Source organism: Salvelinus fontinalis, chromosome 26 (assembly GCF_029448725.1).
Source record: "Salvelinus fontinalis isolate EN_2023a chromosome 26, ASM2944872v1, whole genome shotgun sequence".
In the NCBI taxonomy this organism is placed as follows: Eukaryota; Metazoa; Chordata; class Actinopteri; order Salmoniformes; family Salmonidae; genus Salvelinus; species Salvelinus fontinalis.
The window spans coordinates 22,186,500-22,209,464 of NC_074690.1; the positions used below are offsets into that span (position 1 = coordinate 22,186,500).

Genomic DNA, 22,965 nt, shown 5'->3' on the forward strand with positions numbered 1-22,965 from the left:
GGGAGGAGGTGAGGGCCCTGGCAGAGTGGGGCCAGGAAAATAACCTCTCTCAACATCAACAAAACGAAGGAGCTGATCGTGGACTTCAGAAAACAGTAGAGGGAGCACGGCCCTATCCACATTGACGGGACCGCTGTGGAGAAGATGGAAAGCTTCAAATTCCTCGGGGGGAAATCACTGACAATCTGAAATGGTCCACCCACACAGACAGTGTGGTGAAGAAGGCGCAACAGCGCCTCTTCAACCTCAGGAGGCTGAAGAAATTTGGCTTGGCCCCTAAGACCCCCAGAAACTTTCACAGATGCACAATTGAGAGCATCCTGTCAGGCTGTATCACCGCAGCGGTAACTGCGCTGCCCACAACCGCAGGGCTCTCCAGAGGGTGGTATGATCTGCCCAACGCATCACAGAGGACACACTGCCTGCCCTCCAGGACACCTACAGCTCCCGATGTCACAGGAAGGCCAAAAAGATCATCAAAGACATCAACCAACCGAGCCACGGCCTGTTCACCCCACTAACATCCAGAAGGTGAGGTTAGTACAGGTGCATCAAAAACAGCTTCAATCTCAAAACCATCAGACTGTTAAATAGCCATCACTAGCCGGCTACCACACAGTTTCTCAGCCCTGCACCTTAGAGGCTGCTGCCCTATATACATAGACATGGAATCACTGGCCATTTTAATAATGGAACACTAGTCACTTTAATAATGTTTACATACTGCTTTACTCATCTCATGTATATGTATATACTGTATTCTATTCTTACTGTATTTAGTCAATACCACTCCGACATTGCTCATCCTAATATTTATATATTTCTTAATTCCATTCTTTTACTTTTACATGTGTGTATTGTTGTGAATTGTTAGATACTACTGCACTGATGGAGCTAGGAACACAAGCAATTCGCTACACCCGCAATAACATCTGCTCAATATGTGTATGTGATGAATAAAATTTTATTTGATTTGAAAATATGTACATCACAGTTGGAAGCCCAGGGCTTCAACCAAGCAGCCTATGAAAGCTCATTAAGATGGCTGAGGGCAATATCCCTCTAATGTCTCCCTCCGCTATCTCACGTAAAGTTGTCTCTGTGATGTTTTCATGGAAGTTTAAGACACTTCATTGCTCAGCAGATCTCAGGAGTCTTTCTATCTTCCGTTCTGTGTGTCTGTGTGTCTGTCTGTCTGTCTGTCTTTCTCTCTCTCCTTCAAGTCATTGGGTAAAGCAGCAGTGTTAGTCTGGACTGGGGAATCTGTGGAGCCATCCATTAAAGCCAGGGTTCAGGCATGGGGCAGCGGTCCATGTCATTTCCTGTGTGTCTTACCACTCCTGGCAGCAGGCCACACAGCAGTGATGTGAGGGAGAGGAGAGAAGAGTTGTTTTCCCAAAAAACGGACCTTTAGAACGATATGTGATAGATCGGCTTTGGCTTCAGTTGAAAAGCTTTGGCCTTGTGTTGTTGTGAGGACTGAAGCGTTACCTCAAGTGACCTTCTCTTTAAGAAAATACATGAGTGAATAGAATGGATATCAGAATTGTTTTTCCTTTTGGTTTAAATTGTATAATGCTTTCTCAAATGTTCTGTATAAATTATTGTGCAAGTCTACCCTTTAAACAGACCTAATCTAACTTTCCCAAGGAGTGGGCCGGCTGGGCCCAATGACCACGAGTTATAACTATTGAATGGGTGTGCTGCTCACTGCTTACTAAGCAATCTGTTGAGGTCAGACTAATGCATTACACTTAACATAAACACTGCTTCTCTGCCTAGAGGCTATTAGAACTCACAGACTCACTCCCTGTGTCACACACAGGCATAATATGTATTTATTTATTTAACCTTTATTTTATCAGGCAGTCATACTGAGACCAAGGTCTCTTTTACAAATGAGCCCTGAATTACATAAATTACAGAAAATACACACATCAATATAAATACAAAATTCAAGTAGAAAGAACAATTATACCAAAAGATTATGGAGTTCATAAAGTAGTCTAGGTTTAGGCTTACATTGTGGTTAACATTGGATCAAATTACAAGATACCTTATTAAGTGTGTAGCTTATTTGGTTGATGTTAGGATTGGGTTTGCGTTCAGGATCGGAAGTCTATGGTAATTGTTGACCTTGCCCACTTGTAGGCTAAGTGGTATTGATGTCGTATAGCCTACCTATCCAAACCTGTCATATCCCCACAAGTGTCTAGGGGGGTCAGGGTTTGATTTTGAACTATTGTTAACCTCTCTAGGCTAGATGGGACGCTACCGTCCCACCTGACCAACATCCAGTGAAAGTGCAGGGCGCCAAATTCAAACTACAGAATTGTAAATATTTAACATTCTTGAAAATACACATGCAATATGTCAAAATAAAGCTTAACATTTTGTTAATCCAGCCACGGTGTCAGATTTCAAAAAGATTTCAAAAAAGCAAACCATGTGATTATCTGAGGACAGCACCCCATCAAACAAACACAGACAATCATATTTCTTCCCCCAGGCGCGACACAAAACTCAGAAATAACGATATAATTCATGCCTTACCTTTGAAGAGCTTCTTCTGTTGGCACTCCAATATGTCCCATAAACATCACAAATGGTTCCTTTGTTCGATTAATTCCGTCGTTATATCTTCAAAATGTCAATTTATTTGGCGCGTTTGATCCAGAAAAACACCGGTTCCAACTCGTGCAACATGACTACAAAATATCTAATAAGTTACCTGTAATCTTTGTCCAAACATTTCAAACTACTTTCCTAATACAACTTTAGGTATTTTTTAACGCAAATAATCGATACAATTTAAGATGGGATAGACTGCGTTCAATAGCGGATAAAAACAAAGTGGAGCGAGCTTTCAGGTCGCGCGCCCCAACCACAACAGCACACTAGACTCGACCCTCGTTATGAACAGCCCTACTTCTTCATTTCTGAAAGTAAAAACATCAACCAATTTCTAAAGACTGTTGACATCCAGTGGAAGCGATAGGAACTGCAAGCAAGTGCCTTAGAAATTTAGATCCACATAGAAAACCCATTGAAAAGAGAGTGACCTAAAAAGAAAAATCCTGGATGGTTTGTCCTCGGGGTTTCGCCTGCCAAATAAGTTATCTTATACTCACAGACATCATTCGAACAGTTTTAGAAACTTCAGAGTGTTTTCTATCCAAATCCACTAATAATATGCATATCCTAGCTTCTGGGCCTGAGTAGCAGGCAGTTTACTTTGGGCACGCTTTTCATCCAGATGTAAAAATACCGCCCCCTAGCCTAGAGAGGTTAAATGAAGAGTGGGTGGAGTTACATAATTATTTTATATTTTCAGATCGCAGGGAAGTATGACCTGCAGAAGGAGGAGGAGCTCCGGTTTTGGATTGAGGAGGTGACGGGCATGCCCATTGGAGAGAACTTCCAGAAAGGCCTTAAGGACGGAGTCATCCTCTGCGAGTTAGTTTTATTGTTTTTCTGTCTACACAAAGTGGATCTGTGTGGAATTTACTATTATATGTATTCTAATGTTTTAGGTATTTATACATATTATACCATTTGTCCAATCCATATTGTTAGGTTGTATTATCATCCCCAACATGTGAATGATGTTTTGCCCTGTTCAATTTTCTGTTTTACAAGCCCTAGACTTCACCTGTCTTCAGCTCAGTCAGCTATGAGGATGTAGGGGAATACTTAGTCACATTCCTCGATAGATGATCACTCCAGTAGACTTAATACAGGATGTTATATTGTTTTTATAACAGTGATCAGGTGTTGAAAAGGCCTACAGAGGATTAGCTCTGTGGTCTTAATCTCTCTATCATTATTTTCACTACCACTAGGAACAGTGTATTATTTTTCATTGCTCTAGTTGAGAATCTGTTTTATGTTCATATCAAACTGTAAGAGTTTACTCTTTTCTTCTACCTTAGGCTGATAAACAAACTGCAGCCTGGTTCCATCAAGAAAATCAACCACTCCAAACTCAACTGGCACAAGGTACGTGAAACAAAATAAAATATGTTGATATATACTGTAAAAAATAAAAGATGTTGATATATACCATTTCACAGAGGGAAAATGCTTTTTGTTCGACAAGACTAAATAACGAGACTGAACCGGAGTCTGATTTCCTTTGTTGTTCCCTTCTAGCTGGAAAATCTGGGGAATTTCATCCGAGCCATTCTGAAGTTTGGCCTTTGTCCCAACGATATCTTTGAGGCCAACGACCTGTTTGAGAATGGAAACATGACCCAAGTCCAGAGCACACTGCTGTCCCTGGCTGGTGTGGTAGGTTCTCGGTTAGACTGGGGTGAATGTGGAACCCTGAGTTGTTCCTGACCTCAATATAACCATGTGCCATAACACCACACACGGTGCCATGGAAGAGCATGACATGAAAAAGATGCAAACATTGGTTTTTGGTTTGTTTTTGTTGTTGGTGCTGAAATCCGTGGTCGAACAAACACTGTTTTTTATTGAATTGCTGGTGATTGAGATGTCCATGCACCACTGTGTAGGCTTACAGTACAGTTGTAATTAGTGAGTAAAAACATTTATGTAAAACTGCAAGCAACACTGACTTTGTTACTTTGTCTCTTACCATGCAACAGGCGAAAACCAAAGGTTCAAACTCCAACTGTGACCTCGGTGTGAAGTACGCGGACAAGAGGACGCGCCATTTCGACGAGGAGAAAATGAAGGCTGGACAATGTGTCATTGGACTGCAGGTGAGTCATGCTAACACAATAGCAATTACCACAGTGTCACGTTCGTTGTATGGAGGAAGAGAGGAGGACCAAGGCGCAGTGTGAAGTGAATACATTCTTCTATTTATTTAAGAAGAAACACTAACCAAACTAATACAAAACAACAAAACGAACGTGACGCTATATATAACAGTGCAGACATAGGCAACTAACACATAGACAATTACCCACGAAATCCCTAAAGAATATGGCTACATAAATATGGTTCCCAATCAGAGACAATGATAAACAGCTGCCTCTAATTGAGAACCAATCTAGGCAACCATAGACATACAAACACCTAGACTAGAAAACACCCATAAACATACAAAACCCCTAGACAAGACAAAACACATAAATCCCCCATGTCACACCCTGACCTAACCAAAATAATAAAGAAAACAAAGATAACTAAAGCCAGGGCGTGACACACAGAGATAATGTCATAAGTGGATCTCATCCCCCAAAATATCCACTTAATGATATTACAGCAGTAGACATGTAGTACATCCCCCAAAAATATTTACAGAGGAACACCTGCTCTTTCCTTGACATAGACTGACCAGGTGAATCCAGATAAAAGCTATTATCCCCTATTGATGTCACCTGTTAAATTCACTTCAATCAGTGTAGATGATGAAGAGGAGGAGACAGGTTAAAGAAGGATTTTTAGGCCGTGAGACATGGATTGTATGTGTGCCGTTCAGAGGATGATTGGGCAAGACAAAATATGTAAGTGCCTTTGAACGGGGTATGGTAGTAGGTGCCAGGTGCTCTGGTTTGTGTCAAAAACTGCAGTGCTGCTGTTTTAAAAAAAATTCACGCTCTACTGTTTCCCGTGTGTATCAAGAATGGTCCAACACCCAAAGAACATTTTTATTTGTATTTGTTATGGATCCCCATTAGCTACTCTTCCTGGGGTCCAGCAAAATTAAGGCAGTTTATACCATTTTAAAACATTACAATACATTCACAGATTTCACAACACACTGTGTGCCCTCGGGCCCCTACTCCACCACTACCACATATCTACAGTACTAAATCTGTCTGTGTGTGTGTGTGTGTGTGTGTGTGTGTGTGTGTGTGTGTGTGTGTGTGTGTGTGTGTGTGTGTGTGTGTGTGTGTGTGTGTGTGTGTGTGCGTGCGTGCGTGCGTGCGTGCGTGCGTGCGTGCGTGCGTGCGTGCGTGCGTGCGTGCACCAATGTTTGTTTACTGCTTGCGTCAGTTACTTGATGTGGAATAGAGTTCCATGTAGCCATAGCTCTATGTAGTACTGTGTGCCTCTCATAGTTTGTTCTGGACTTGGGGACTGTGAAAAGACCTCTGGTGACATGTCTTGTGGGGTATGCATGCTGTGTACCTGTAGTTTAGACAGACAGCTCGGTGCTTTCAACATGTCATTACCTCTCATAAATAAAAGTAGTGATGAAGTCAATCTCTCCTCCACTTTCAGCCAGAAGAGATTGACATGCATATTATTAATATTAGCTCTCTGTGTACATCCAAGGGCCAGCCGTGTTGCCCTGTTCTGAGCCAATTGCAATTTTCCTAAGTCCTTTTTTGTGGCACCTGACCACACGACTGAACAATAGTCCAGGTGCAACAAAACTAGGGCCTGTAGGACCTGCCTTGTTGATAGTGTTGTTAAGAATGCAGAGCATCGCTTTATTATAGACAGACTTCTCCCCATCTTAGCTACTACTGCATTAATATGTTCTGATCATGACAGTTTACAATCTAGTGTTACTCCAAGCAGTTTAGTCATCTCAACTTGCTCAATTTCCACAGTATTTCTTACAAGATTAAGTTGAGGTTTACGTGAGTGTTTTGTTCCAAATACAATGCTTTTAGTTTTAGAAATATTTAGGGATAACTTATTCCTTGCCATCCACTCTGAAACTAACTGCAGCTCTTTGTTGAGTGTTGCAGTCATTTCACTCGCTGTAGTAGCTGACGTGTATAATGTTGAGTCATCCGCATTCATAGAAACTCGGGCTTTACTCAAATAGTGGCATGTCGTTAGTAAAAAAATGTAAAAGCGAAGGGCCTAAACGGCTACCCTGGGGAATTCCTGATTCTAACTGGATTATATTTGAGAGGCTTCCATTAAAGAACACCCTCTGTGTTCTGTTAGACAAGTAACTCTTTATCCACATTATAGCAGGGGGTGTAAAGCCATAACACATACATTTTTCCAGCAGCAGACTTCGATCAATAATGTCAAAAGCTGCACTGAAGTCTAACAAGACAGCGCCCACAATCTTGACACAACTCTGGGAAGCATTGGTGTCAACATGGGCCAACATCCCTGTGGAACGCTTTCGACACCTTGTAGAGTCAATGCCGCAACGAATTGAGGCTGTACTGAGGGCAAAAGGGGGGATTGCAACTCAAGATGTTTCTAATGTTTGGCATACTCTCTCTCTCTGTGTGTGTGTGTGTGTGTGTGTGTGTGTGTGTGTGTGTGTGTGTGTGTGTGTGTGTGTGTGTGTGTGTGTGTGTGTGTGTGTGTGTGTGTGTGTGTGTGTGTGTGTGTGTGTGTGTGTGTGTTTTATCCTGTCTGTACCAAAACAATGGATACCAGTCGTACTCTGAAAAACAAATTGAATTTGTGGTCAATACCATTGCCAGACATAGAATAGATTTGATTAGAGGACATTGTGACCTATGGATGGAGCCATGTCTGAAAGCTGTTTTTGTCCTGGGTAGATGGGGACAAATAAATGTGCCAGCCAGTCTGGTATGACAGCGTACGGGACCAGGAGACACTTATACGACCCAAAGTCACAGACGGACAAGCCCTACGACCAGACTACCATCAGTCTGCAGATGGGAACCAACAAAGGAGCCAGCCAGGTAAGAGTGTACTGTTCATCTGTGGTGTATAAAGTACTGTGGTTCTTGTGGTTCAATGGTTCTGCAGCAGTGGATTCCTAGCCACTTTAATCCCAGGAAGCAATTAGCAGTAATCTTGTATCAGAGTGAGACATCTACCAACTAAAGGTTACTGTGGCCAGGTGCACGCACACACAGACACACATTCTTGCTCTCTCTAACAAACACACACCCTTTTACTCTCTCTCTCTCACACACACACACACACACACACACACACACACACACACACACACACACACACACACACACACACACACACACACACACACACTCCCACTTAACCATCAACCTAACCTTCTCTCCCTCCGCTCCCCCCTGTCCTCTCTCCTTCCTTCCCTCCCTCCACTCCCACTCTCTCCCTCCCTCCGCTCCGCTCCCCCTCTGCCCTGCATCCGCTCCCCCTCCCCCCTCTCCCCCAGGCTGGCATGTCGGCGCCGGGTACCCGCCGTGACATCTACGACCAGAAGTCGGCAGGACAGACAGCAGACAGCTCCACCATCTCCCTGCAGATGGGCACCAACAAGGTGGCATCCCAGAAGGGAATGAGCAGCTACGGCCTGGGCAGGCAGATCTACGACCCCAAGTACTGCACCTCCCCCACGGAGCCCACGTCTCCCGTTACCCTCGGCAACAATGCCGGTAGCCATGGCAACGGGAGCCTGGGAACAGGGACCAATGGATCGGAGATTAGTGACAGCGACTACCAGGCGGAGTACCAGTATCACCATGACGATGAAGAGGAGTACCGGGGTGGGTACCAACAGCAGTACAGCGGGCACTATGACGAGGACCAGGGCATCGACTATTAGACTGACTGTGTGTCAAATGGCACACTATTCCCCTCTATAGGGTGTCATTTCATATTTTCCCGATTGACTCTGTGTGCCCCATTTTGGCAGCTAAAAAAATGTGCGCTTGTTTTGACAACAGCGCTTTTTTTTTTGCGTTGTCAAAAAGTCACCCTGTGTAGTAGTAGTCCCAGTTGGGATAAGTGTAACACAGTGTGTCTGGGAATATGTGACGTTATAGTGGCATTCTACCGGAATTGGAGTGGAGTAACATGTCCAAGTCCCTTTATGGATCATATGAACCATAGGCCTATATATTTAGTTTGATACAGTTTTGTGGGACCACTTATGATGACGTTTTTTAAACTGATGCAAATTGTGTTACTCTGGTATAACTGTAATAGAAAGAGTGTGAGAGAGATTGATTTTGTTATCAACAGAACAATAATTTTACTATCCTTACTAGCTTTTTTAAAAACAAATGTTTTTTGCCCTATACAGTTGAAGTCAGAAGTTTACATACACTTTGGTTGGAGTCATTAAAACTCGTTTTTCAACCACTCCACAAATTTCTTGTTAACAAACTATAGTTTTGGCAAGTTGGTTAGGACATCTACTTTGTGCATGACACAAGTAATTTTTCCAACAATTTTTTACAGACAGATTATTTCACTTATAATTCATTGCATCACAATTCCAGTGGGTCAGAAGTTTACATACACTAAGTTGACTGTACCATTAAACAGCTTGGAAAATTCCAGAAAATGATATCATGGCTTTAGAAGCTTCTGATAGGCTAATTGACATCATTTGAGTCAATTGGAGGTGTACCTGTGGATGTATTTCAAGGCCTACCTTCAAACTCAGTGCCTCTTTGCTTGACATCATGGGAAAATCAAAAGAAATCAGCCTAGACCTCAGAACAAAAATTGTAGACCTCAACAAGTCTGGTTCATCCTTGGGAGCAATTTCCAAATGTCTGAAGGTACCACGTTCATCTGTACAAACAATAGTGCGCAAGTATAAACACCATGTGACCACATAGCCGTCATACTGCTCAGGAAGGAGTTCTGTCTCCTGGAGATGAACGTACTTTGGTGCAAAAAGTACAAATCAATCCCAGAACAACAGCAAATGACCTTGTGAAGATGCTGGAGGAAACAGGTACAAAAGTGTCTATATCCACAGTAAAACGAGTCCTATATCGACATAACCTGAAAGGCCGCTCAGCAAGGAAGAAGCCACTGCTCCAAAACCGCCATAAAAAGCCAGACTGCAGTTTGCAACTGCACATGGGGACAAAGATCATACTTTTTGGAGAAATGTTCTCTGGTCTGATGAAACAAAAATAGAACTGTTTGGCCATAATGACCATTGTTATGTTTGGAGGAAAAAGGGGGAGGCTTGCAAGCCAAAGAACACCATCCCAACCGGCTGGCAGCATCATGTTGTGGAGGTGCTTTGCTGCAGGAGGGACTGGTGCACTTCACAAAATAGATGGCATCATGAGGAAAGAAAATTATGTGGATATATTGAAGCAACATCTCAAGACATCAGTCAGGAAGTTGAAGGTTGGTCGCAAATGGGTCTTCCAAATGGACAATGACCCCAAGCATACTTCCAAAGTTGTGGCACAATGGCTTAAGGACAACAAAGTCGAGGTATTGGAGTGGCCGTCACAAAGCCCTGACCTCAATCCTATAGAAAATATGTGGGCAGAACTGAAAAAGCGTGTGCGAGCAAGGAGGCCTACAAACCTGAATCGGTTACACCAGCTCTGTCAGGAGGAATGGGCCAAACTTATTGTGGGAAGCTTGTGGAAGGCTACCCAAAACGTTTGACCCAAGTTAAACAATTTCAAGGCAATGCTACCAAATACTAATTGAGTGTATGTAAACTTCTGAGCCACTGGGAATGTGATGAAAGAAATAAAAGCTGAAATAAATCATTCTCTCTACTATTATTCTGACATTTCACATTCTTAAAATAAAGTGGTGATCCTAACGGACCTAAGACAGGGAATCTTTCTGTAACGATTCTCTAGCTCTTCCTCCTCCTCGGACGAGGAGAGGCGAGACGGGTCGGACCAATAAGCAGAGTGATTAGTGTCCATGATTATTTATTAAAACGAAACTGAACACGAAACAAAAGAACACCATGAAACAATCGACAAACAGTCCCGTGTGGCACGAATGCAGACACGCGATACAACCACCCACAAAACACACGTGAAACCCCGGCTGCCTTAGTATGATTCTCAATCAGAGACAAACGATCTACAGCTGCCTCTGACTGAGAATCATACCAGGCCGAACACAAAAACCCCAACATAGAAAAACACACATAGACCAACCCACCCAACTCACGCCCTGACCAACTAAATAAATACAAGAAAAAAGGAAAACAGGTCAGGAACGTGACACTTTCCTAGGATTAAATGTCAGGAATTGTGAAAACTCAGTTTAAATGTATTTGGCTAAGGTGTATGTAAACTTCCCACTTCAACTGTAAGTGAAATGTTGCCTTATCTTTCTTGCATTCCTTTTAAACTCTCATTAGAATGTCCATATTTTTCGACCAATCAGAATAATGTCAAGAATGTGCCATGTCCTTTTCTGTTTCATGGGTTTTGTAGTTATGGGTTTTGTAGTAACTCAACTAGGAAGTTCTGTGAAAGAAGCATTCCATCACATCATGTTTCCTTACTTCCTTCCTCCTTGTTTTCAATATACTCTACTGTTTGTCCTCTATTTCCTCTCCTTCAAATTAAAACCACAAGTCTACTGCTCAGTGGTGATTTTTGGTAAGAGACTTACACTGAGTGTACAAAACATTAGGAACACCTGCTCTTTCCATGACAGACTGACCAGGTGAATCCAGGTGAAAGCTATAATCCCTTATTGATGTCACTTGTTAAATCCACTTCAATCAGTGTAAATGAAGGGGAGGAGATGGTTAAAGAAGGATTTTTAAGCCTTGATACAATTGAGACATGGGTTGTGTATGTGTGTCATTCAGAGGGTGAATGGGCAGACAAAAGAGTTAAGTGTGATAGGTACCAGGCGCACAGGTTTTTTGTCAAGAACTGTCTCACTCAACAGTTTCCCGTGTGTATCAAGAATGGTCCACCACCCAAAGGACATCCAGCCAACTTGACACTACCGTGGGCAGCATTGGGGTAAACATGGGCCAGCATCCCTGTGGAACGCTTTCGACACCTTGTAGAGGCAATGCCTCAACGAATTGAGGCTGTTCTGAGGGCAAAAGGGGGTGAAACTCAGTATTAGGAAGGTGTTCCTAATGTTTTGTACACTCAGTGTACATTTTCTATGTCCATTCTGAGTAATCAAGCAATCATATTTTAGAGAAGGTTGGCAGGAGAAAAGATAAATGGTTGAAGTTAAGATGTTTATGACTGTCTAGTCCCAGTTTGACTTGAAAGCACTGGAATATTTTTGTAGTTCTGTTTGTAGTTTTTCTGCCTCTTGAACCTATTACTGCAGTGGGCTAAATCAGGGTCACAGTGTTTCTTGGTAGTCTTAAACAAATCTACTTTGAAACAAAAGTATACACCTCACACACATGGTTGTGGGCTTAAAAAAAGAAGACACCTGTACCATGTCAGATATAGAGTTGAAATGTATTCCAAACGCCCAAAATTACACTTTATGTACATCACAGAAGACCGAACTATAAGAGAACCATTTCAGCGTTTGAAAAGTCATGCTTATTAATTATGAAAAATATGAATAACATTGGACCCATGAGGGCATTAGAGGTGCTTTGGTCATTCGACTGCAAGAAAGGCTTTTTAATACTCTTAGAAGAGAATCTCAAATGTTAGTTTCTGTCACATGACCAAACTTATGGATTTTTAATTGTTATTTTATATCCTGTTGATTCCTTGTGCCATAATGCCCCCTTTCTGTGTGTAGAGCCCCATCCACTGATGTGGTATTTATTGCCATTTGTCCCTATATAGATATTTCTTCTATTGTTTTGATTCTTTTGTACCAATAAATGTTTGTTTCATAAAGTCTTACATGCATTCTACAGTTATATCTTAACAGAAGTCCCTCTGAGAACCCACTGGTGTTGTTTTACCTACTAATAACATCTGAAGGTCAAGTCATACTGCCACCTGAGTCTGTCTGTGCTGCTTTGGCAGGAGAAATACATAGAAGTTGGCAAGAGCACAGTAATAATTTATCTGGGACCCAGGCTAGTGCCAGTATGGTTTGACCTTCAGAGATTATTTAGTATATCTGAGATTGCCAGCAACCCTGGGATACCCTCTACAGCACACCGTGTCCTAACCACTAGGCTGAACACGTAGTAGACAAGAGCACAACCAGAAATGATGTGTGTTGTGAAAAGCCACTGTGGCAGAAAGACTGGCTTAGACCCCAACTGACTGGGGAGCAACAGAACAGACTTCTTAGCAACCAACAGGGTTCTTGAGATCTCCTCCCTTCTCTTTATTCCTGTCAACAACCTCTATGGTCACCCGCTCTCGCTCTCTTCCCGTCAACAACCTCTAGTCTAGTGAGTCTATGGCCAGGAGGAATAATCCCCTCTTTGTATGCTTGTGGAATTCACCCTCCATAATACAAGACTCAATTAGGGAGAGTACAAGGGAAAGGGAGAAATGTTGTTACCTTGGCAAAGCCTTCTTTCAAACCAAGCTGAATGTCCAACCTTGTGGCACAACACTCAGAGACTTTGGGCACTTCAGCCTAATAGATACAGTGAGGGAAAAAAGTATTTGATCCCCTGCTGATTTTGTTCGTTTGCCCACTGACAAAGAAATGATCAGTCTGTAATTTTAATGGTAGGTTTATTTGAACAGTGAGAGACAGAATATCAACAAAAAAATTGGCAAACTTCAGACGGGCAAATACTTTTGCCCGTCAAATACGGATCAAATACTTTTTTCCCTCACTGTAGATGTACGTCATCATGTGTAATGGTTCTTAACCCCATACGGGGTCCTTGGGTGCAACATTTTTCCTGTTATCTCAGACTTTGATTTCCCATTCAGTTTCCATTGGTAGACTTACATAACTTCATTGCTCTCTCTCATCATTTCTCTCTCTGCTGTGGGTGCATGATGTGCATCTTGCTAGAGGTCAATCGTATGGCGAGGGGCTGAAGTTCATTGGTTCAACTCTAATTTCTATTGGGCTGGCCCACGTGGGGGACAATGTAGGGAAAATGGCGCAGGCCGGGTTTCAGAAAAACAGTTGCTTTCAAACTAGGGATTTAGTGACTAATTGAGGTAAAACAGTAATTCTGTTTTACCTCATAGATTATGCATGTATGAACTACACATTGACACATCCAGTTTAGTAGTCTCCAAAGTTCCGGAGCAGGTCTTTAAAGCTCAGTTGTAGACACGTTTGGTATGAACGACAAATAAGCCTCAGAGCCATACTTTCTACAGCATAGTAGTAAATAACAGGGATAGTTTTGGCAGCTGGGCCAGGTTTCCTAGTTGGAAGTGAGTCCCACAATGAAACTTTATTTAAATCTCCCAGAGCGGAGCTGGAGTAGAACTGGGTGGTCTCCCCACACACTGGAACGATGGACTTCCACCAACACACCCTCTCCCTGCCTTTAAAGAGAATTATGCATATCATTTTTTGACCTGTCTGGGTCTGGAGGGGCCGGTCTTGGTATTGTTCAGTACATGAGAAAACATTTTGATACAGAGGCTGTTGTAGGCCTACCTGACTTTATCTAATGAAAAAGCATGTGTTTGTTTTTTATTTCAAAATGTTTTCTCCAGTTTGTGGTTACAGAACTGGTCTGACCCTCGAAATACACTGTTCATATGATTGCAGCATCGGTTGATGTTCACCGTCTGCACCATGTGGATCCTAGTGTCTTGCAATCTCAATGTCAGTATGTATACTGTATGTATACTCTACACTCACGCATGCACGCACACACACACATTTCATTCATTGATGATTCATCATTAATTTCATTCATATATTATTCATTTATTTTACATAGGCTCTTACAAGTCAAGACTCAGAAATGGTGTGATTAGAACCAATACAGTGTGATTTAAAACAGACTAGTGTAGATGTATAAACTTGTATTGAGTTTTAATCCTGAGGAGTATTTTCCTGCAGGCCTCTATCTCCAGCTGAACACATTCCTCTTCCCTGTCGGAGGCACCAATTGTGGAAGGACAAGGCCTGGAAATGTTTCCCAAATCGTTCCACAAGGTCAAGTTCTCACACTGGTGCTTGAGGTTGGATTTTGGGACACAGGTATAAGGAAAGTCATGTTTTAAAAGTAAGAGTTGGTGAGTAAAATTGGCTGAGTTGCTTGTGTGAGGTATATATTGCTGCAAATTTGGGGGTTTGTTTGCAAGAACATGAAGAATCAAACTCCGAACCCTTTAGCCACCAAGGCGACAATGCTCCGCAGTCTAAACGATCAAAGAGGTCATCATAGCCAGCTTACCAAAGGCAGATTTGTTACAACACATCACAAAACCCTCATTGCACTGTTTCTCAGTCATGTCTTGTTTTCAAAGTGGAGAGGAAGTGGAAAGGTGGTATTTACCACATATACAACTGGGGAAGATCCACTTGAAAGCTCCCCCCCCCCCCCCCCCCCCCAACTGGTAATTATGAGTGAGGAACTCGTCTATTATCCCTGAGCTCCAACTTTTCCCACATGCTGACCTCTGACGTCACCTACTAAGGAAATTACCTCCATAACATCATTTTTGGCAGTTAAATGTGACCATATTTATTATAAAAAGCAGTCTATTAATATTGTTTTTGAACACTATAATTTGTTTACAAGCATGATAGCTGTACTTTAAGTTAATGGTTGACGCAGCTTGTTGACCATTAGCCAATCAGTATTTCTCAACGAGTTCAGAGCACTTGAATGCATCCAAACGGTATTTACAACTTCACACCTGGTAATAACCACCTTCCCACTCTGTCATCCATAGGTGTTACTGTAGCTCCCCAACCTTCCCACTCTGTCATCCATAGGTGTTACTGTAGCTCCCCACCTTCCCACTCTGTCATCCATAGGTGTTACTGTAGCTCCCCACCTTCCCACTCTGTCATCCATAGGTGTTACTGTAGCTCCCCACCTTCCCACTCTGTCATCCATAGGTGTTACTGTAGCTCCCCACCTTCCCACTCTGTCATCCATAGGTGTTACTGTAGCTCCCCACCTTCCCACTCTGTCATCCATAGGTGTTACTGTAGCTCCCCGACTCTCTGCTTTCCTCAGCAGTCAGTCAAAGTCCACACCTACACTTTAACCCCTCAGTTAGTCCTGGCTGACTTTTGTTGAACTTTGACCTTTATGTCAGGGAAGGATGACAGAGAGGGAGGGAAAATGTCACTTCTTGTGACCAGATGTTTGCAGTCTCTATAATCCTGTGGGATAATTCAATCTTAAGTAACTTTACTTTGACAACATGTTCTGTACTGTATCATCATGTGGTCATGGATGATTGCTGTCCACTGTATGCCCTAGGCCGTAATCAAGTCATAACATAACATTTGGAAATCAACTGTTTTACTGAGGTAAATAGCATCAGGCTGTAAAAATGAGCCTAGGGGAGCATCTGTAACATGAACTAGCCAAAACCTCCAAGCCACAGTTGTATCATAGAAATTCACACAGATTTTGATTAGTGAATAGTGCCCCCTCAACCTCAAAATAACTTGTACCCAGCTAGCAACAAACATTCCCACAACTTTAGGTCATATAACATTTCCATAGGAATGCTCCTGTTATGTGCAAGGAATGTTTCCAAGAGACCTTTCCCTTAATGTCAAATAGAATTTACCCAGAACGTAGTTACCATGTTCTCCAAATTTAACATATTAATGTTCTAGACACATTTCATGGGAACGTTGCAAGAACATTCATGTGTCCAGTTTTCTGTGGATTAGAAGAATATTCCATCAACGTCCCACCAAACATACACATAACATGGTTGTCTAATTTTGATGGGGCATGTTAACCTGTTTTAATGATAATTGACATAAGTGCCTAGGGAGGAAGGGTTAGGGTTTCTTCTGACTGGGTGTAAAAGTACTGGCCCAATATGCACATCCCTTAGAGATATCCCTTATTGGGACAGTGGTTAGGGCATTGGGCTGTCACGGATTCCCCCGGTACTACTGCTCATTCCGTTCACCAGCTCCAGAGGTCTACGTCACGGCCTTCTAGGTGTCACTGAACTGGATCATTACCACTAACCCTGGACTGTCTTGTCTCATTACGCACACCCGGTTTCCCATTATCCCTGATTACTATGTGTATATATGTGCCCTCTGTTCCACATTGTTCTTGTTTATTATTGTTCCATGTCCATTGGTTCTGTGAGTACCTGTGCTCTGTTGTATCGGCTTTCGTGTTACCGTGTTAGTGTGCACTTGTTATTATGGGTCTCGTCCCGTGTACTTATTAGAGGTTCACACCTCGCTCTTTGTTTGGGTTATAGCCACGTGTTTTATATATATACGTGTTTGTTTTGGGGTTTGTCATGTTCATGACGTACTCTATTTTGGGTAGAGAAATAAAAAACTATTTCGTATTCCTGTGCCTGTCTATCATTATACGTGACATGGGCATTGGTGCAGGTGGCCTGGGTTCGACAATATATGTTCATGTCATTATTTGGCAACAGTTAAAACACACCTACCTGATCTAATTAAAATGAGTTTGTCCATGACACTTCTGTTCTACTTTCTGAACTCTAAACTCCCTTTTTCAGGATCCTGTCTTTCAAAGATAATTAGTAAAAATCCAAATAACTTCACAGATCTTCATTGTAAAGGGTTTAAACACTGTTTCCCACGCTTATTCAATGAACCATCAACAATTAATGAACATGCACCTGTGGAACAGTCATAAAGACACTAACAGCTTACAGACGGTAGGCAATTAAGGTCACAGTTATGAAAACTTAGGACACTAACGAGGCCTTTCTACTGACTCTGAAAAACACAAAAAGAAAGATAGCCCAGGGTCCCTGCTCATCTGCATGCTGATTAAAAATGGAGCTGGAAGAAATGGCAGAAGTTTTACGGGAGCCCAACCAATTGTGCTATTATGTGTTTTTTTTTTGCGTTATTTGTAACTGTAAGCATTTCACTGTAAGGTCTACACCTGTTGTATTTGGTGCACGTGACAAATAAACTTTGATTTGATTTGCAAGGAGGCATGAGGTCTGCAGATGTGGCCAGCGCAACAAATTGCAATGTCTGTACTGTGAGGCGACTAAGACAGCGCTACAGGGAGACAGGACGGACAGTTGATCGTCCTCGCAGTGGCAGACCACGTGTAACAACACCTGCACAGGATCGGTACATATGAACATCACACCTGTGAGACAGGTACAGGATGGCAACAACTGCCCGAGTTACACCAGGAACGCACAATCCCTCCATCAGTGCTCAGACTGTCCGCAATAGGCTGAGAGAGGCTGGACTGAGAACTTGTAGGCCTGTTGTAAGGCAGGTCCTCACCAGACATCGTCACCTATGGGCACAATACCACCGTCGCTGGACCAGACCGGACTGGCAAAAAGCCCTCTTCACTGACGAGTCGCGGTTTTGTCTCACCAGGGGTGATGGTCCTGCAGTCAGCATGTCATTGCTCAAAGAAAAAAAAATGCTGCTCCAAATTCGCTCCATTCATTAAAATCACAATTTAACCAAGCCCCATCTATTTGTGTGACTACCTGGACCTACCATTTTTGTTTTGAAGTTTTGAAACCAAACCATATGATTTTAATAAACAGGAAAAGGTGACTTTAAGAAGCGCTCATCATTTCAAATGGGCTACATGTCGTATTAAACAGCATATAAACACTCTAAATAGGTCAGAAGCCAGACAGGTAGCCTAAGAAGTAAGGAAAATGAATTATTTGGGCTATATTATTTCAATACTGAACAAAAATATAAACGCAAAATGCAACAATTTCAATGATTTTATTGAGTTACAGTTCATATAAGGAAATCAGTCAATTTAAATAAATAAATTAGGCCCTCATCTATGGATTTCACATGACTGGGCAGGGGCGCAGCCATGGGTGGGCCTGGGCGGGCATAGGCCCACCCACTGGGAAGCCAGGCCCAGCCAATCAGACTTAGTTTTTCCCCACAAAAGGGCTTTATTACAAACAGAAATAGTCCTAGGTTTCATCAGCTGTCCGGGTGGCTGGTCTCAGACAATCCCACAGGTGAAGAAGACGTGGTGTGGTTACATAAGGTCTGCAGTTGTGAGGGCTGTTGAACGTACTGACAAATTCTCTAAAACAATGTTGGAGGCGGCTTATGAAATTAACATTAAATTCTCTGACAACAGCTCTGGTGGACATTCCTGCAGTCAGAATGCCAATTGCATGCTCCCTCAATACTTGAGACATCTGTGGGATTGTGTTGTGTGACAAAACTGCACATTTTAGAATGGCCTTTTATTGTCCCCAGGACAAGATGCACCTGTTAAATGATCATGCTGTTTAACCCTTGTGTAGTCTTAACATTCTGTATACTCCCCTTGTCCTAAGGGTAAAAAATGACCCGCCTTCACTAAACCCCTTAAATAAAGCAACATAATTTAATTTTAAAACCCGAATCTATTTTGCATAAAGAAACAACCTGTCATTCATCACAAACGTTGTGAATATTTGTGTTTTCCCTGTTCACAATGCAGGAAGACTGCATTTAATCAGTGGACACCACTCATTTTCATTACAACACACCTGTCATAATTGTTTTCTTTACTATAGTATAGGTTTATTACTATTATTATTATTGCTAAAGGTACTGCATAGGTGTAAACATACATTTTTTAGCAAGAGATAGCACTTGTATAGCCTAAGAAAATCTATACTGTACAATGAGGAATTCAACTACAAAATACTAGTCTTCTCCCATTTCTTTAACCATTGCCCACACCCACAATGTGTATAAACAACAACAATAAATAAGAATAAAATAAAATAATATATACAAAACAAAAACATGAAGAACAGAAATCAATCAACTCTAATTAGCACATGTAAGACAGTATGCAAGTGTGTGTGCATGGACTTCGCAGATGTATTTCTCACATGTGCAGCACATAGTATTTGTTTTACAGTCCTTCTTTGGAGTGCAGAATTGGCATCTCCTACTCTCGTCTGCCCTAGCTGCAGCCTCAGGTGGATCAGGACAAGATTCAGCCCACTGAACAGCTTTCACAAGCACTGCAGAGACTGCTGTGAGGGGGAGACGCTCCCTTGTTTGAATGTGTGGGGTTATAAGTGCCTTTCCCAGCTGCTCCAGGAACACCCCCCTCTTGTTCCGCTTATCAGGCATCCAGGTTGGTGTTGATCTTGTTCCATATCACGAAGGTATTGTATGAGGACACATCAATGATGTTATGGAAGATGACCAGGGGCCAGCGGAAAGTCATTGGGAGGTAAGAAACTAGAGTGGTGGTGGGGGTGGAGTTAAACTTTGATGAGAAGGCCTCTCTTCCCCTTGTTGCGAGGAGTGCAGGGGGAGCTCTGGCTTGTTATTTCTAACTGTGCCAACCATGGTGATCTTCCTCTTCAGGAGCTGCTGGCTGAGTTCACAAGAGGTGAAGAAATTGTCACGTGACATTGTGCCCCCTTCTGTCCATCTGTCACATCAAGCACAACCTGCATCCCCTGTTTTTTCTCCGGTCCTTCATTGGTTGGCTTCCCCGGGTAGACTTGCATCTTCCAAGCGTAGCTGAATTGTGCGTCACAGGCCACCCATATCTTGATGCCATACTTTGCTGGCTTGCTGGGCATACAGTCGTGGCCAAAGGTTTTGAGAATGACACAAATATTAAGCCTGCTGCCTCAGTTTGTATGATGGCAACTTGCATATACTCCAGAATGTTATGAAGAGTGATCAGATGAATTGCAATTAATTGCAAAGTCCCTCTTTGCCATGCAAATTAACTGAATCCCCAAAAAACATTCCCACTGCATTTCAGCCCTGCCACAAAAGAACCATCTGACATCATGTCAGTGATTCTCTCGTTAACACAGGTGTGAGTGTTGACGAGGACAAGGCTGGAGATCACTCTGTCATGCTGATTGAGTTTGAATAACAGACTGGAAGGTTTAAAAAGGAGGGTGGTGCTTGGAATCATTGTTCTTCCTCTGTCAACAATGGTTACCTGCAAGGAAACACGTGCCGTCATCATTGCTTTGCACAAAAAGGGCTTCACAGGTAAGGATATTGCTGCCAGTAAGATTGCACCTATATCCAACATTTATCGGATCATCAAGAACTTCAACGAGAGCGGTTCAATTGTTGTGAAGAAGGCTTCGGGGCACCCAAGAAAGTCCAGAAAGCCCCAGCACCGTCTCCTAAAGTTGATTCAGCTGCGGGATCGGGGCACCACCAGTACAGAGCTTGCTTAGGAATGGCAGCAGGCAGGTGTGAGTGCATCTGCACGCACAGTGAGGCGAAGACTTTTGGAGGATGGCCTGGTGTCAAGAAGGGCAGCAAAGAAGCCACTTCTCTCCAGGAAAAACATCAGGGACAGACTGATATTCTGTAAAAGGTATAGGGATTGGACTGCTGAGGACTGGGGTAAAGTCATTTTCTCTGATGAATCCCCTTTCCGATTGTCTGGGGCATCCGGGAAAAAGCTTGTGCGGAGAAGACAAGGTGAGCGCTACCATCAGTCCTGTCTCATGCCAACAGTAAAGTATCCTGAGACCATTCATGTGTGGGGTTGCTTCTCAGCCAAGGGAGTGGGCTCACTCACAATTTTGCCTAAGAACACAGCCATGAATAAGAATGGTACCAACACTCCAAGAGCAACTTCTCCCAACCATCCAGGAACAGTTTGGTGACGAGCAATGCCTTTTCCAGCACGATGGAGCACCTTGCCATAAGGAAAAAGTGATAACTTAGTGGCTCGGGGAACAAAACATAGATATTTTGGGTCCATGGCCAGGAAACTCCCCAGACCTTAATCCCATTGAGAACTTGTGGTCAATCCTCAAGAGGCAGGTGGACAAACAAAACCCCACAAATTCTGACAAACTCCAAGCATTGATTATGCAAGAATGGGCTGCCATCAGTCAGGATGTGGCCCATAAGTTAATAGACAACATGCCAGGGCGGATTGCAGAGGTCTTGAAAAAGAAGGGTCAACAAATCAAATATTGACTCTTTGCATCAACTTCATGTAATCGTCAATAAAAGACTTTGACACTTATGAAATGCTTGTAATTATACTTCAGTATTCCATAGTAACATCTGACAAAAATATCTAAAAACAATGAAGCAGCAAACTTTGTGGAAATTAATATTTGTGTCATTCTCAAAACTTTTGGCCATGACTGTATACTGCCAGAAAGGACATCGACCTTTTGACAAAAGAGATAACTATCAGTAATTAGTATCAGTATCACAGAAAACAATCACATAAATCAATGATATTACAGCAATACATAATAAAATGAACAGTGAAAATCACTTCCATTACAGATATGATTTTTTTTTTTTAAACCTCTGAATGGAACCAGTTGCTCATCCACTGCTACTTCAGGCCCAGGGTTGTAGAGGTATGGCAGACGCTCCACCCATTTCTCCCAGACCTCTCTTATGGCGGCCAGTTTGTCTCTCACACGTCTTGCAGGTCTTGACTCACAGTTATCAAATCGTAACATTCTTGAGAATGTGTGCATCCCAGAGACTACATGTAGCCTCGCCTCGGTACCTATGTATACACCCGTTAAAATTAGCAGCCCTGTGTAGGCACGCAGGCCAATCTCATCCATTCTTTTCCAGTTGTCTCCATATTTACGGAAATCCTCCAAATTTGTCATCTCCAGGATGTTTCACTCTTTCTAATGTTGGGGTCACTCTAGGAAAAAAACATCAAATTTCAAGTTGAAAAAATATCATTTAGGGGGTTTTCCCTGCTGTTAAACATAGTGGCAGTCATTTTTTGCCCTTAAGACAACACAAGGGTTAATCAGCTTCTTGTTATGCCACACCTGTCAGGTGGATGCATTATCTTGGCAAAGGAGAAATGCTCACTAACAGGGATGTAATAAAATTTGTGCACAAAATTTGAGAAATAAGCTTTTTGTGCGTATGGAACATTTCTGGGATCTTTTATTTGGAACATGGGACTAACACTTCACATGTTGTGTTTATATTTTTTGTGTTCTGTTCTTGAGCTCTTCTTGTTTATTAATGTTCTGTACTATGTCGTGTTTCATGTTTTGTGTGGACCCCAGGTGTCACGACTTCTGCCGAAGTCGTTGCCTCTCCTTGTTCGGGCGGTGTTCGGCGGTCGACGTCACCGGTCTTCTAGCCATCATCGATCCATTTTTCATTTTCCATTGGTTTTGTCTTGTATTCCCACACACCTGTTTTCAATCCCATCCATTACCTACTGTGTATTTAACCCTCTGTTTCCCCTCATGTCTTTGTCAGAGATTGTTATTTGTCAAGTGTTGTGTGTTTTGTGTATAGGTGTGCGACGGGTCATCG

At 42.5% G+C, this 22,965-nt stretch overlaps 1 protein-coding gene across 1 annotated transcript in view; it reads left to right on the top strand.

Annotated features, from left to right (window-relative positions):
* Window positions 1-12,476, top strand: part of LOC129823928 (calponin-3-like) — a 33,713-nt gene extending 21,237 nt beyond the window's left edge. Inside the window, exons 2-7 of the mRNA XM_055883054.1 lie at window positions 3,335-3,456; window positions 3,933-3,999; window positions 4,153-4,290; window positions 4,614-4,730; window positions 7,458-7,604; window positions 8,066-12,476. Coding sequence (XP_055739029.1) covers window positions 3,335-3,456; window positions 3,933-3,999; window positions 4,153-4,290; window positions 4,614-4,730; window positions 7,458-7,604; window positions 8,066-8,455 — 981 coding nt within the window. The 3' untranslated portion in view covers window positions 8,456-12,476. The remainder of the gene's footprint in view (window positions 1-3,334; window positions 3,457-3,932; window positions 4,000-4,152; window positions 4,291-4,613; window positions 4,731-7,457; window positions 7,605-8,065) is intronic.
* Window positions 12,477-22,965: the final 10,489 nt, after the last annotated feature.